Source organism: Hyaena hyaena, unplaced genomic scaffold (genome assembly GCF_003009895.1).
Source record: "Hyaena hyaena isolate Hyena2069 unplaced genomic scaffold, ASM300989v1 scaffold_315, whole genome shotgun sequence".
Classification (NCBI taxonomy): Eukaryota; Metazoa; Chordata; class Mammalia; order Carnivora; family Hyaenidae; genus Hyaena; species Hyaena hyaena.
This window is the reverse complement of record NW_024080948.1, coordinates 614,354-628,978: the sequence shown is the minus strand read 5'-3', so window position 1 is coordinate 628,978 and position 14,625 is coordinate 614,354. Positions and strand designations below refer to the sequence as shown.

The 14,625-nt window shown below is 36.3% G+C and overlaps 1 protein-coding gene across 9 annotated transcripts in view; it reads right to left on the bottom strand.

Annotated features, from left to right (window-relative positions):
- Positions 1–14,625, bottom strand: part of NCOA6 (nuclear receptor coactivator 6) — a 114,688-nt gene that overhangs the window by 50,176 nt on the left and 49,887 nt on the right. For 6 of the 9 annotated variants that reach the window (XM_039248684.1, XM_039248693.1, XM_039248692.1 and 3 more), the window contains exon 1: positions 3,371–3,652. In XM_039248684.1, the coding sequence (XP_039104615.1) occupies positions 3,371–3,605 (235 nt within the window). In that variant the 5' untranslated portion in view covers positions 3,606–3,652. Of the gene's footprint in view, positions 1–3,370; positions 3,653–12,399; positions 12,415–12,622; positions 12,728–14,625 lie in introns of those variants that run through there. The other 3 variants (XM_039248688.1, XM_039248689.1, XM_039248690.1) reach the window with 2 other exon arrangements.

Sequence of the window (14,625 nt, the reverse complement as noted above, 5' to 3'; positions counted from 1 at the left end):
CTGCCTCTCCCCTACTCACACTCTATCTCTCTTTCTCAAAAATGAATGTTAAAAAATTTTTAAAAAAGGAGTACTAGACTCTCAAAGTCTAGACATATATCAAATTTGCTTATGAATATTCATGAATTTATATTCATCTATTTATGATATGGCTGCAGAAAAATCCTTGTCTATTTTATTAAAAGTTTTTTTAACTTCTATCATACTTGAGATTTGACTTAAAATACTTGTGGACCAAGAATACAATCTGATAACACCATAAATCTGGGTTTGGTAATTTATTTGAAAGCCATAAATAAACTGATTCCTCTATCTATCTATCCATCCATCCATCCATCCATCCATCCATGTTTTGTTTTATTTTATTTTTTAATGTAAGTTCTATACCCAAAGTAGGGGTTGAACTCACGACTAAGATTAAGAGCTGCATGCTCTACCAACTGAGCCAGCCAGGTGTCCCTGATTCAGCAATCTCAAACAAGAAAAAGTGGGGGTAATTATAAGAGCAATGAAGACTTTTGTGCTCGTTGGCACTATAAAAATTTAATTTCGTGTATGCTGCTCTAACCTGGAAAGGCTCTTGTAGTATACTGTAAACAAGATTACAATGACAATGATGGTGATAAACTGCAACTTTAACACATAAAATTCTCTAATACTATTCTTTACATGGTATTAAAAAAAAAAAGCCCCTGAAAAAAATGACAGCTTCCCTCTGGACATCAAATCTCAGATAAAGAAAAAAAACCCACCAAGCCTTTAAAAAAGCTAATTAATACTTGATCATATCAGCATTTGTGATAAAAGAGTAAGATCTAGGCTTTGCACTATGGCTGATGAGATTAGATAACTGTATTAACCAAAAAGGATGCAGAACATCTAAACCAAGTTTCAAAAACATAAATGCCCACAAGACCTAGACAGGTAATCTAACTGTATGAAGAGGCCAGATGGGAACTCTCTGAGATAAGGTCCTGCCCTCAATAGCAGCTGCTGCTCACCACTGCCTGGAACAAGGAGAGAGAGGTCAATGTTATCAGATCTTTCTATTTTTAGAGCTAAATCCAAAAATCTGGATTTGTAAGTAAAATATTTCAATTTTTAAAGCACTGGCAATGAAATTCAAATATCAAAACAAACAAAACAAAAGTAGAGCCATAACACGTGGTTGCAGGCTGGATCCAATAGGCTGCCAACTGTTAAATCTTAAAATTTAAGATGATAAGGGGCTCCTGGTTAAGTGTCCAACTTTAGCTCAGGTCATGATCTTATGGTTCGTGGGTTCGAACCCACACTGGGCACTGTGTTGACAGCTCAGAGCCTGGAGCCTGCTTCGGATTCTATGTTTCCCTCTCTCTGCCCGCTCCACATTGGAGCTCTCTGCTGTCAGCTTGGGATTCTCTCTCTCCTTCTCTCTCTGCCCCTCTCCTGCTCACATGCACACACTCTTTCTTTCAAAAATAAATAAACATTTAAAAAATTTCTAGCTCTCTGACTTCAAGCTATATTACAAAGCTATAATAATCATAACAGTATGGTATTGGCATAAAAACAAACACAGAGATCAATGGAACAGAACAGAGAGATCAGAAATAAACCGACACGTATACGGTCAATTAATTTACAACAAAGGAGCCAAGAATACACAATGGAGAAAGGACAGTCTCTTCAATAAATGATGCTGGGAAAACTAGACAGCCATATGCAAAGGAATGAAATTGGATTACTATCTTACACCATACATAAAAGTTATGTAACTCCTAGAAGAAAACATAGATGGTCTTGGCAATGATTTTTTTTTTAATGTGACACAAAAAGCAAAGGCAACAAAAACAAACACGTGGGACTATATCAAACTAAAAAGCTTCTGCACAGCAAAGGAAACCACCGACAAAATGAAAAGGCAACATATTGAATGTGATAAGCACTTAATATCTAAAATATATAAAAAATTCATACAACTTGATTATAAAAATCCAAACAATCCCAATTAAAAAATGGGCAGAAGATGTGAATAGACTTTTTTCCAAAGAAGATGTACAGATGGGCAACAGGTACATAAAAGGTGCTCAACATCACTAATCATTAGGGGAATTTCAAATCAAAACTACAATGAGATTATCACCTCACACCTGTCAGAATGGCTATTACTAGGGTGCCTGGGTGGCTCAGTCAGTTAAGCGTCCGACTTTAGCTAAGGTCATGATCTCACAGTTCATGAGTTTGAGCCCTGCATTGAACTCTTGTGCTGACAGCTTGAAGCCTGCTGGCTATTATTAACAAAACAAAAAAATAATAAGTGTTGGCGAGGACGTAGAGAAAGAGGAACGCTTGTGCACTGTGAGAATATAAACTGATGGAGCTACTGCAGAAAACACAGAGATTCCTCAAAAATTAAAAATAAAACTACCATATGATCTAGCTATTCCGAGTGTTTATGTGAAAACAAAAACACTAACTCAAAAAGATAGCTGCATCCCCACGTTCACTGCAGCATTACTTATAACAACGGCATGGAAACAACCTAAGTATCCATAGACATATGAATGAACAAAATATATATAGAAAATGAAGTGTTATTCAGCCATAAATAAGAATCTTGCCATTTACAACAAACATGGATAGACCTTGAGGGCATTTATACTAAAGTGAAATAAGTAGAGGAAGACAAATACTGTACGATCTCATCACAAGGGCATATGGGTGGCTCAGTCAGTTAAGCATCTGACAGGCTCAGGTCATGAACTCATGGTTCGTGAGTTCAAGACCCTCACTGGGCTCTCTACTGTTAGTGCAGAGCCTGCTTCAGATCCTCTGTCCCCTTCTCTCTCTGCCCCTCCCCTGTTTCCGCTCTCTCAAAAATAAATAAAAACATTAAAAAAAAAGTTCTCATCACAACAAAACTGTAGCTACATATGGTGACAGATGTTAACTAGAGTGTGGTAGGTGGATCATTTCACAAATTACACAAATTACACAAATTCAGGTACACCTGAAACTCATATGTTATATGTCTACTATACCTCATTAAAAAAAATTCTAAAATTCCAATTCTGCCCTTAAAATCAGCCTTTCAATCCAGTAGGGCAAACTTCTACTTTGTAAAACTCAATCACAGACAAGCAAACACTTTTTAAAAAGAATAACAAGAAGAAGGGCACTGGGGTAGCTCAGTAGATTAGGCATCTGACTCTTGATTTTGGCTTAGGTCATGATCTTACAATCTTGAGATTCAGCCCTACACTGAGCCTGCTTAAGATTCTCTTTCTCTCTCTCTCTCTGCCCTTGCCCCACTGGCATTTGCTCACACTCTCTCCCTCAAAAAAAAAATGAGTAGCAAGAAGAAAAAAAATAATTAAAGCAAAATTACCCATGTGTAACAAATTGGGCACATTCTCCAATATTGTGTCCAATTTCCATTTGAAGTCTTTATCACCTATATTTCCTTTGAAGGCCACAAAGATTGTGGAATCCTCCAAAATACTATCACTTTTTGTGTCATCATCTTCTAGTCCAGAATCAAAATCCATCTCTGAGTCTTCTACTGATGATGAACACAAGGAAGTATAGATGTCTTCTAAGTTTGGAAGGTCATCCAAAACCATGGTGAATATTATTCCAGTAGCATGTGCCAAATGGAGAATAAGAAAACCTTTGAAAAAAGAAGATACAAAAAGGACATTACAATGTATAATTATACAATCAACAATGTATAATCTATTTGTCTGTAAAAACTGTATTTTGTCAAGTAATTAAGAAAGCACACTATAACAATTGAGAAATTACAGAGAGGATACACTAAGATATTCTATAATAACTAGTTCTTAAAAATACTTGAAATAAAAATTGACCAGTTTTAAATAAAATTCCTTTTATTACATTATAATGTTTATGTCTATTATGTCAGGCTACCTAGAATATGGGGAGGAGGGAACAAGCAATCACAAGAAAATAAAAGAAGTTCTATTTTGAAAATTAATTTATATAAACGTTTGACTGACCCCCACAGAGCAAGAGGCTCCCCAATACTCCCCTTATTCCTATTCTGACAAAATTTTCAGATAAGCCAAGGTTTCTAAAGCCATTCTCTTTCTCTAACCTGCAAAGCACAGTTTGACCCAACTAAAAACATCTGGAGGACTATCTAAAATCCTAAAGTCTTGAGGACCTTTAAAAAAACTTTGGTGGGGGGGCACCTGAGTGGCTCAGTGAGTTGAGCATCCGACTTCAGCTCAGCTCATGATCTCATGGTTTGTGAGTTCGAGCCTAGCATTGGGCTCTGTGCTGACAGTTCAGAGCCTGAAGCCTGCTTCCGATTCTGTCTCCCTCTCTCTCCTCCCCTCCCCTGCTCGTGCTCTAACTCTCTTTCCCTCAAAAGTAAATAAACATAGAGAGGCAAACCATGAGAGACTCTTGAATGCTGACAAAAACTGAGGACTGATGGATGTGGGGGGGTAGGAGGGGATGGGCATGGAGGAGGGCACTTGTGGGGATGAGCACTGGGTGTTATGTGGAAACTAATTTGACAATAAACTATTTGTAGAAAAAATAAATACATAAAAAAAACGAAAAAAATAAATAAAAAAATAAAAAACACACACACACACAAAAGTAAATAAACATAAAAAAATCTTTAAAAAAATGCCTCTTCCCTGCTTGTGTGTGTGCACGCTCTCTCTCTCAAAAATAAACTTTAAAAAATAAAATAAAATAGCTTTAGGGTTATTAATAGTGGTATGGCTAAAAATAAGTCAACAACAAAACAAACAAAAAACAGAGGCGCCTTGGTGGCTCAGGTGGTTGAGCATCTGACTTTGGCTCAGGTCATGATCTCACAGTTCGTGGGTTCGAGTCCCACATCGGGCTCTGTGCTGACAGTTCAGAGCCTGGAGCCTGTTTCAGATGCTGTGTCTCCCTCTCTCTTTGCCCCTCCCCTGATCATGATTTGTCTCTATCAAAAATAAATTTTAAAAAAATTAAAATAAAAAAACAAAAAAAAATTTTAATACTTTTAGGAAAGAAAGATAAGTAGTTAACACACGTTCATAGAAAGAAAGAACTGTGTCCAGGACAGAAATAAATTACTTTTCAACTTTTAGATCTAGAAAAGTCACAGTATCTGCTATTTTCAGTTATGTTGTTTACGAAGAGATCACACCATGTGGCCATTCTCTCCATTAGCTTTGGGACTGAAGATCACATTCTTAACCCAAAAGTGAGTGAACATTAATTTTTTAGCTCTGTGTTAAGCCAGAATGACACAGAAACATAAGAACCTCACACAACTCTTCTAATTTAAAAACATTCCTTATATAATTACAACTATGTGTTTTTTAAAAAATGGATAAGAAAAAAGGGCTGAGAATAAACCCACTAAAATGCAAACAGTGATTGTGCTAGGTTGGTAATATCCCTGGTAAATTTTCTTTTCCTATTTTCTAAATATGCTACAAGTCATTAGGGACATTCAAAGCTAAATATGCTGTAATTGGTTATATCACCAGTGTAAATGGAAAAAGATGTATCAACTTTTAAAAACTGCTTAACTTTTTTTTTTTTTGTTTTTAAACAGTCAATTAAACTTCAAGTACAAAGACTTAACCAATTTAAGCAATCTTATGGGGAAAAATTCCTCTGCTGTAAGTAAACATGAAAAAAAACAAAACAAAAAAACTTATATTTGAGCAAAGCACCTTACAGTCTGGCAATTATATCCTTTTCTAGTACTGTGACTGTTACAAAGGAGTAGTGTGACTTGGTGGTTAAGAAACAGCAGCATTCAGAAAATCCCTTATAAATACCACTGCCTTTAGTCAACTGCCATCTACTCATTACAGATTTTAAAGAACGTTAGAGGTAAGTTAACAAGACTGAAAAGGACTTTAGGGCTTAAAAGCTGTTATTCATCAGGAAAAAGACTGATTGCTGAGACTGCGTGAAATACTAGAGCTATTTACTCCATAGTTGGAACAACTACAAGAAAAGAATTTAAAATTTAAGAAATGTTTTCCAAAAGAAATCTTTAACTGGAAAGGAGGTCAACTAAAAATCTATCTTCTAAAGGGGTCACTGGTCATGTCATGAAGGTTGGCAAATCTGGATTTGGAAAACCATCTCCTGGCAGACACAACAAATCAGCTAATCCAAAATCAGGAATTACTGGTTTAAAAGTACTATGGCACTACACAGGTGCTTAAAAAATGAAGAAATTAAAATCAGTATAAAAAATTGCTGGCCTTCCCTCCAGAAACTTTTTAAAGAAGCTTTATTGACATAATGTCCACTTAAAATCTAGTCTTTAACAAAGGATTTAAAATCAAAGTAATTAACTAAGTTTTGAGTGAAATGCAGTTCAGTGACTGCTTTTGGAGAGAGAAAACATTACAGCCAACCAGCTTGAGACTCACTTGTTCTTTTACGGTCATCAGAAGAGAACATGCTCTATCTCTCTGGGTTTGTAAAGATTAACTACCAGTTAATTTGCTCACTTGCTACATAATAAACTTCCAGATTATCTGTTCGTTTCACTTCTAATTGGGACTCCTTTGATCTTTTATAAAGAACCTAAGAATAAATGTGACATCCAGAAGAATTTAAAAAGCAAGCATATTTTTTCTACTTTTGGAAATAGATTTCCAAACTAAATCATTTCAGGGTAATATTTCAGGATAACCTGAATAGCTCCAGTTGATGAAGAAAAGCTCTTTTTTAAGAGAATGCCAACTTAAATGTAAAAAGAATGATATCATTAGAAAAATCACAATTTTGTGATCCCTGGTAAAATAATTCAGAAAAGGATCATTAATAAGGATAAACATTATATAAAAAATTGACAGACAACTGGATATTCACATGATGTCAAAGTATCATTGCAGAGATTTGCTACTTGGCAAAAGGAAAACTAACTTCACAGTGGAAGGCTCTGGCTGTCACAACCTAAACAAAATGACCAAACTAAGCATCACTAACAGGACAAAACCCAGAAATTATGTACAGTATAATCACAAAGTACTACCTATGAAATATTCTTGCCAAAAATGTTTAATCTGAATATAAGTTGTCTTTATACAGGAGACAGAGGTGTAACTTAACATCATGAGGAAACACTCAGACAAGTCTAGAGTGTAGGATTTCTACAGCATAACTGGCTTGGCCTCTTCAGTAAGCCAGTGGCTATCAAGGAAGAAAGAGATGGGTGAAACTATTCTACATTAAAAGGGCTTTTAAAGGGTGGGAGGCAAGATGGAAGAATGTAGGGAGCTCCTTGCATTCCACTTGCACCCATCTCTCAACAGAGAAGGCCTAAAGCCATAGGACACTGAGCCACAGGAGTTTGGGAAGAGAAAGAGACAGAGTACACTGGGAAGGCAACCTCATAAGTGCAGCTACCTCAAGAAACAAGCCAAAGTACACATGGTGGAGAGTCCCAAATACCACTATGAGTAGGGAAATAAAATAACCAAAGTCTCAACAAGAGAAACCAGGAGACACCATTCAAAGACACTTCCTGAACGGACAGGCCTTGGACAGTCAAAGAGCCCTCTTTAATACAGCAGCACCCACAGGGGCAGAATGCATAACAAACTTTTAAAATTAACAAGAGATAGAAAGCTAACCCAAATGATGAAACAGAAGAACTCTCCTCCAAAAGAAATTCCAGTAAAAAATGACTAAAGAGCTAAAGAACTGCTCAAAATAGATATAAGCAACATAAATGAACAAGGATTTAGAACAATAGTCATAAAATTAATCACTGGGCTTGAAAAAGGCATGGAAGACATCAGAGAAACTACTGCTACTAAGACTATGGAGCTTAAAATAGTTGTGATGAATTAAAAAATGCTATAAATGAGATACTTAATAAAATGGAAGCGTCAATGCACAGACTGAAGAGGCAGAGAGGAGAATAAGTGATTTAGAAGACACAATTATAGAAAAAGAAGTTGAGAGAAAGATAAACTGATCCAAAAACACGAAAGGAGAGTTCGAGAGCTCAGTGATACAATCAAATGGAACAATATCCATATCATAGGAATTCCAGAAGAGGAAGAGAGAGGGAAAGGTGCTGAAGGGGTCCTTGAACAAATTATAGCAGAGAACTTCCCCAACCTGGGGAAGGATATAGACACTGAAATCCAAGAGGCAAAGAGAACTCCCCTCAGACATAACTTGAATCGATCTTCTGCACAACATATCATAGTGAAACTGGCAAAATACAAGGACAAAGAGAGAATTTTGAAAGCAGCTAGGGAGAAAAGGGCCCTAACATACAAAGGGAAACCTATCAGAGTGGTGACAGACCTATCTACTGAAACTTGGCAAGCCAGAAAGGAATGGCAGGAAATCTTCAATGTGTTGAACAGAAAAAATATGCAGCCAAGAATCCTCTATGCAGCAAGCCTGTCATTCAGAATAGAAGGAGAGATAAAAGTCTTTCCAAATAAACAAAAATTGAAAGAATTTGTCACCACTAAACCAGCCCTACAAGAAATCCTGAGGGGGACTCTATGAAGGAAATGTTGCAAGGAACGCAAGATACCAGAGACACCACCACAAGCATGAATCCCACAAAGAACACAATGACTCTAAACCCATTATTTTTCAATAATAACACTGAATGTAAATGGGCTGAATGCTCCAATCAAAAGATATAGGGTAGCAGAATGGATAAAAAACCAAAATCCATCTATTTGCTGTCTACAAGAAACTCATTTTAGACTGGAGGACACCTTCAGATTGAAAGTAAGGGGATGGAGAAATATATATCATGCTACAGGAAATCAAAAGAAAGTTGGAGTAGCTATACCTATATCAGAAAAACTGGACTTTAAAGTAAAAACAGTAACAAGGGATGAAGAAGGGCAGTATATCATAATTACAGGGTCTATCCATCAGGAAGAGCTAACAATTATAAATGTCTATGCACCAAATATGGAAACACCTAAATATATAAAACAATTAATCACAAACAGAAACAATCTTATGGATAAGAATGTGCTAATAGCAGAAGACTTTAATACTCCACTTACAGCAATGGATAGATCAACTAGACAGAAAATCACTAAAGAAACAATGGACTTGAATGACACATTGGACCAGATGGATTTGACACATATATATAGAACTCTACATCCTGAGGCCATGGAATTCACTTTCTTCTCAAGTGCGCATGGCACATTCTCCAAGATAGATCACATACTGGGACATAAAGCAGCCCTCAATAAATATAAAAGAACTGAGATCATACCATGCACACTTTTAGATCACAATGCTATGAAACTTGAAATCAATCACAGGAAGAAGTCTGGAAAACCTCCAAAAACATGGAGGTTAAAGAACATCCTACTAAAGAAAGAATGGGCCAATCAGGCAATTAGAGAAGAAATTTAAAAATATATGGAAACAAATGAAAATGAAAATACAACAATCCAAACTCTATGGGATGCGGCAAAAGCAGTCCTAAGAGGAAAGTACATTGCACTCCAGACCTATTTCAAGAAATTAGAAAAAGTACAAGTACAAAATCTAACAGTGCACCTAAAGGAACTAGAGGAAGAGCAACAGGAGCACCACAAACCCAGTAGGAGAAGAGAAATAATAAAAATCAGGGCAGAAATAAACAATATAGAAACAAAAACAAAAAAAAACACCAAAACAACAACAACAAAAAAACACCCAAAAAAACAATTGAACAGATCAATGAAACCAAGAGTTGGTTTTTTGAAAAAATAAACAAAATTGACAAACCTCTAGCCAGGCTTCTCAAAAAGGAGAGAGAGAGCACTGAAATAGACAAAATCATGAATGAAAATGGACTTATTACAACCAACCCCTCAGAAATACAGTAAATTATCAGGGAATACTATAAAAATTTATTTGCCAACAAACTAGACAACTTAGAAAAAATGGACAAATTCCTAAACACACACTCACTACCAAAATTCACATGGGAAGAGATAGAAAATCTGAACAGATGCATAACTAGTGAGGAAATTGAATCAGTTATCAAAAATCTCCCAACAAATAAGAGCCCTGGGCCAGATGGCGTCCCTGGGGAATCCTACCAGACATTTAAAACAGAATTAATACCCATTCTTCTCAAGCTATCCCCAAAAAAATAGAAGTAGAAGGAAAACTTCCTGACTCATTTTACTAAGCCAGCATCACTTTGATTCCCAAGCCAGATAGAGACCCAGCAAAAAAAAGAGAACTACGGGCCAATATCCTTGATGAATACGGATGCAAAAAACTCAACAAGATACTTGCAAATCGAATCTAACAGCACATAAAAAGAATTATCCACCACGATCAAGTGGGATTCATTCCTGGGTTACAGGGCTGGTTCAATATTTGCAAATCAATCAATGTGATTCATCACATTAACAAAAGAGTGGCTAAAATGAACAAATCAGGAGGCTATAGATGCTGGTGAGGATGTGGAGAAATGGGCACCCTCCTACACTGTTGGTGGGAATGTAAACTGGTGCAGCCCCTCTGGGAAACAGAATGGAGGTTCTGTTTCTATTAACAATAGAACTCCCCTATGACCCAGCAATAGCACTGCTAGGAATTTACCCAAGGGATACAGGAGGGCTGATGCATCGGTGCACATGTACCCCAATGTTCACAGCAGCACTCTCAACAATAGCCAAAACATGGAAAGAGCCTAAGTGTCCATCAACGGATGAATGGATCAAGAAGATGTGGTTTATCTTTACCATGGAATACTACTTGGCAATGAGAAACAATGAAATCTGGCCATGTGTAGCAACATGGATGGACCTTGAGGGTGTTATGCTGAGCGAAATAAGTCAGGCAGAGAAAGACAAATACCATATGATTGCACGTATAGGAGGATTAGGAGGAACTTAATGGAGGACCAAGGGGGGAGAAGAAGGGGGGAAATAGTGGGAGAGAGGGAGAGAGGCAAACCATGAAAGACTCTTGAATACTGAGAACAAACTGAGGACTGATGGGGGTGGGGGTGGGGGGGAGATGTGCATGGAGGAGGGCACTTGTGGGGATGAGCCCTGGGTGTTATATGGAAACCAGCTTGACAATAAACTATTTAAGAAAAAAATAAAAGGGCTTTTAAAAGAGTTTTTAAAAATCAAATGCAGTGTACGGTCCTTTGTTAGGTCTTGGTTTGGAAAAAAGATGTAAAGCACATTTTTAGGATAATTAGCAAACTATCACTAATTTTGTTAGGTGTGATAACTGGCGTTATGGTTATATAGGGCAATGTTCTTACTGTTTAAGAGATGCATACTGAAACATTCAGGGGTGAAACAGCAGGATGCTTATAATTTACTTTAAAATAATTGAGGGAAGGGGTGCCAGGTGGCTCAGTCAGTTAAGGTCCGACTTCGGCTCAGGTCATGATCTCACGGTTAGTAAGTTTGAGCCCCACGTTGGGCTCTGTGCTGACAGCTCAGAGCCTGGAGCTTGCTTCAGATTCTGTGTCTACCTCTCTCTGCTCCTCCTTCACTCATGCTCTGTCTCTCAAATATAAATAAACATTTAAAAAAATAATAATAAAATAATTGAGGATAAAACAGATTAAGCAAATATGGCAAAATATTAATAATGGTTAAATATAGGTGATGGGTATACAGATGCTCATTATACTTTTGTTTATAATATAGTTTTAGAAAATGTTTGAAATTGTTCATAATAAAAAGTTAAAAAAAAGGAAGAAGCAAGCAAGCATACCAGCAACATAGTGCTGCTCCAAGGCAAAACTCCACAGTTTATACATATAAGCTGTATATTTATACATCATACATATTATACATATACCCAGCTGATATGCACCAATTTACATTTGCATATGAACAGAAAGGAGTGGTGCAGGTAGCTGAATAATAGATAGACTGTCATAGGTTATTCAGATCATGAGCTTGGCTGCCATTTGAACAAAAGACAAGACACTATGATCTGCATCAGAAATCACAAACTCACATACTCATAGGGGCTAGGCAGATAAAATAAGAGAACACTGGATATTAAGTGTATTTACACACACTGTATCAATGATTTGGGCAACAAGAAACTCACATACCCATCTATGCTAAGCAGCTACTATACTCTGCTCCAGCTTATTACTTTCTTTTTAGAAGGATGGGAGGAGTTGGGCAGATGTTCTGAACTTTAAGAAAAGACTAAAATCAATATATTTACTGAAACCTCCAGATTTTAAAATAGCTTTACATTTTTGGAAAATACCCTGTAGACCAAATGAAACATACTGTAGCTGCATAAGGCCCAGTCACCAATTTTCAACTTCTACAACTCACATGACTGACTAGTACAATGTTAGATGTGAGTGAACTATGCTGCGTTTGGTATAGTGCTGGAATAGACTAGATATTCGAAATGCATTTAAATGTTATGATGTACCTCCTAGGAGGTGTGTGGACTCTCTAAGAAGAAAATAGATCAAGGTCTTCATTAAATATGCTGATGCCTTCTATAACTGACTGAAGGACCATCTTCTTCTTTGACAAAATGCTAGATGATAAAGGAAACATTTTTTAATTTGCTATGTAACTTTGGTAGAGTCATTCCATTGCCTGGAATTAAGTTGAGCCTTAACCACTCTTTCAGAAAAGATTTCACTCACCAAAATGTCTTTGTTTTTTATCATTTATCTAGGTCATCTTCTAAGTCCAAACAAGCTGGCATTTTTAGGGCTTGTATTTCAAAAGGCAGCAGCCAAGTAAAAATTCTAAAAGAGAAAGAGAGAAAGAAAAAGTTATGGTGTCATACAGAAATCAGAAATTACAAAGGTAACATCTTTATAACAGAAGCCAATGAAAATATCACAAGTTACCAAGTTGACTTAGCCATCTTTAAAGAATGTTAAAATAGAGTTTTCATTAAGTTTACAAAGAGTATCTTTTTTCTGAGATTAAACCACTATTCAACAAGCATTTCAAAGAGTATAGAAGCAAACTCTGGGACATATACTACCTTCACTTAGGAATTATGAAACTGGGACCCTAAACCTTAGAGACCTTCTCCCTTTGCCTCCATTTTTAAATCTGTCAAATTAAAATGAATTAACATCATCATGCCACACTGTTTGTAGATACTTGGTGCCAAAACCAAAATATTTTGTACACACACTAAATATAAGACCTGCTTGTTCTAACATAATTTCAAAATTCATTTTAAACGTCATAAAGTATATGGGACACCTGGGTGGCTCAGTCAGTTAAGCACCCAACTTCAGCTCAGGTCATGATCTCACTGTTTGTGGGTTCAAGCCCCACATCGGGCTCTGTGCAACAGCTCAGAACCTGGAGGCTGCTTCAGATTCTGTGTCTCCCTTTCTCTCTGACTCTCTCCCACCTGTTCTCACTCTCTCAAAAATGAATAAACACTAAAAAAATTTTTTTAAATAATAAACTTCATAAAGTAAAAGATTTAAGCTTTTTTCCTATTTCATATGCAATTTTTCATTCTTCATTTTATTTTCGGTTTTTCTAAGTATTCTTTATGGTACACAGAGAAATTCTGTATGGAAAGCACATAATTTTGGCATGCTTTGGAAAAAAATTCCCACTTTAATAAGATAGTATCAGTCTATAATGTCTTTAACTTGGCTGTTATGGTTTTATATTATTGCCAAATATTGATTTTATAATTTCAAATTTTAAATGGATATATATACTAGATATTAATAAATAATTATTAGAGAAAAAAACTATGCTCAATTTTTTTAAATTTATTTTTTTAATATACATCCAAGTTAGCATATAGTGCAACAATGATTTCATGAGTAGATTCCTTAATGCCCCTTACCCATTTAGCCCATCCCCCCTCCCACAACCCTCTGTTTCTTCATATTTAAAGGTCTCTTATGTTTTGTCCTCCTCCCTGTTTTTATATTATTTTTGCCTCCCTTCCTTTATGTTCATCTGTTCTGTATCTTAAAGTCCTCATATGAGTGAAGTCATATGATATTTGTCTTTCTCTGACTAATTTCGCTTAGCATAATACCCTCTAGTTCCATCCACATAGTTGTAAATGGCAAGATTTCATTCTTTTTGACTGCCAAGTAATACTCCATTGTATATATATACCACATCTTCTTTATCCATTCATCTGTCGATCAACATTTGGGCTGTTTCCAGACTTTGGCTCTTGTTGATAGCACTGCTATAAACATTGGGGTGCATGTGCGCCTTCAAAACAGCATACCTGTATCCCTTGGATAAATACCTAGTAGTGCAATTGCTGGGTCATAGTTCTATTTTTAATTTTTTGAGGAACCTCCATACTGTTTTCTAGAGTGGACACACCAGTTTGCATTCCCACCAGCAGTGCAAAAGAGATCCTCTTTCTCCACATCCTCACCAACATCTGTTGTTGCCTGAGTTGTTAATGTTAGCCATTCTGACAGATGTGGGGTGGTATCTCATTGTGGTTTTGACTTGTATTTCCCTAATGATGAGATGAGCAATGTTGAGCATTTTTTCATGTGTCAGTTGGCAAAGTGTCTATTTTGCCCATTTCTTTGCTGGATTATTTGTTTTTGGGTGTTGACTTTGATAAGTTCTTTATAGATTTTGGATACTAACCCTTTATCTGATATGTCATTTGCAAATATCTTCTCCCATT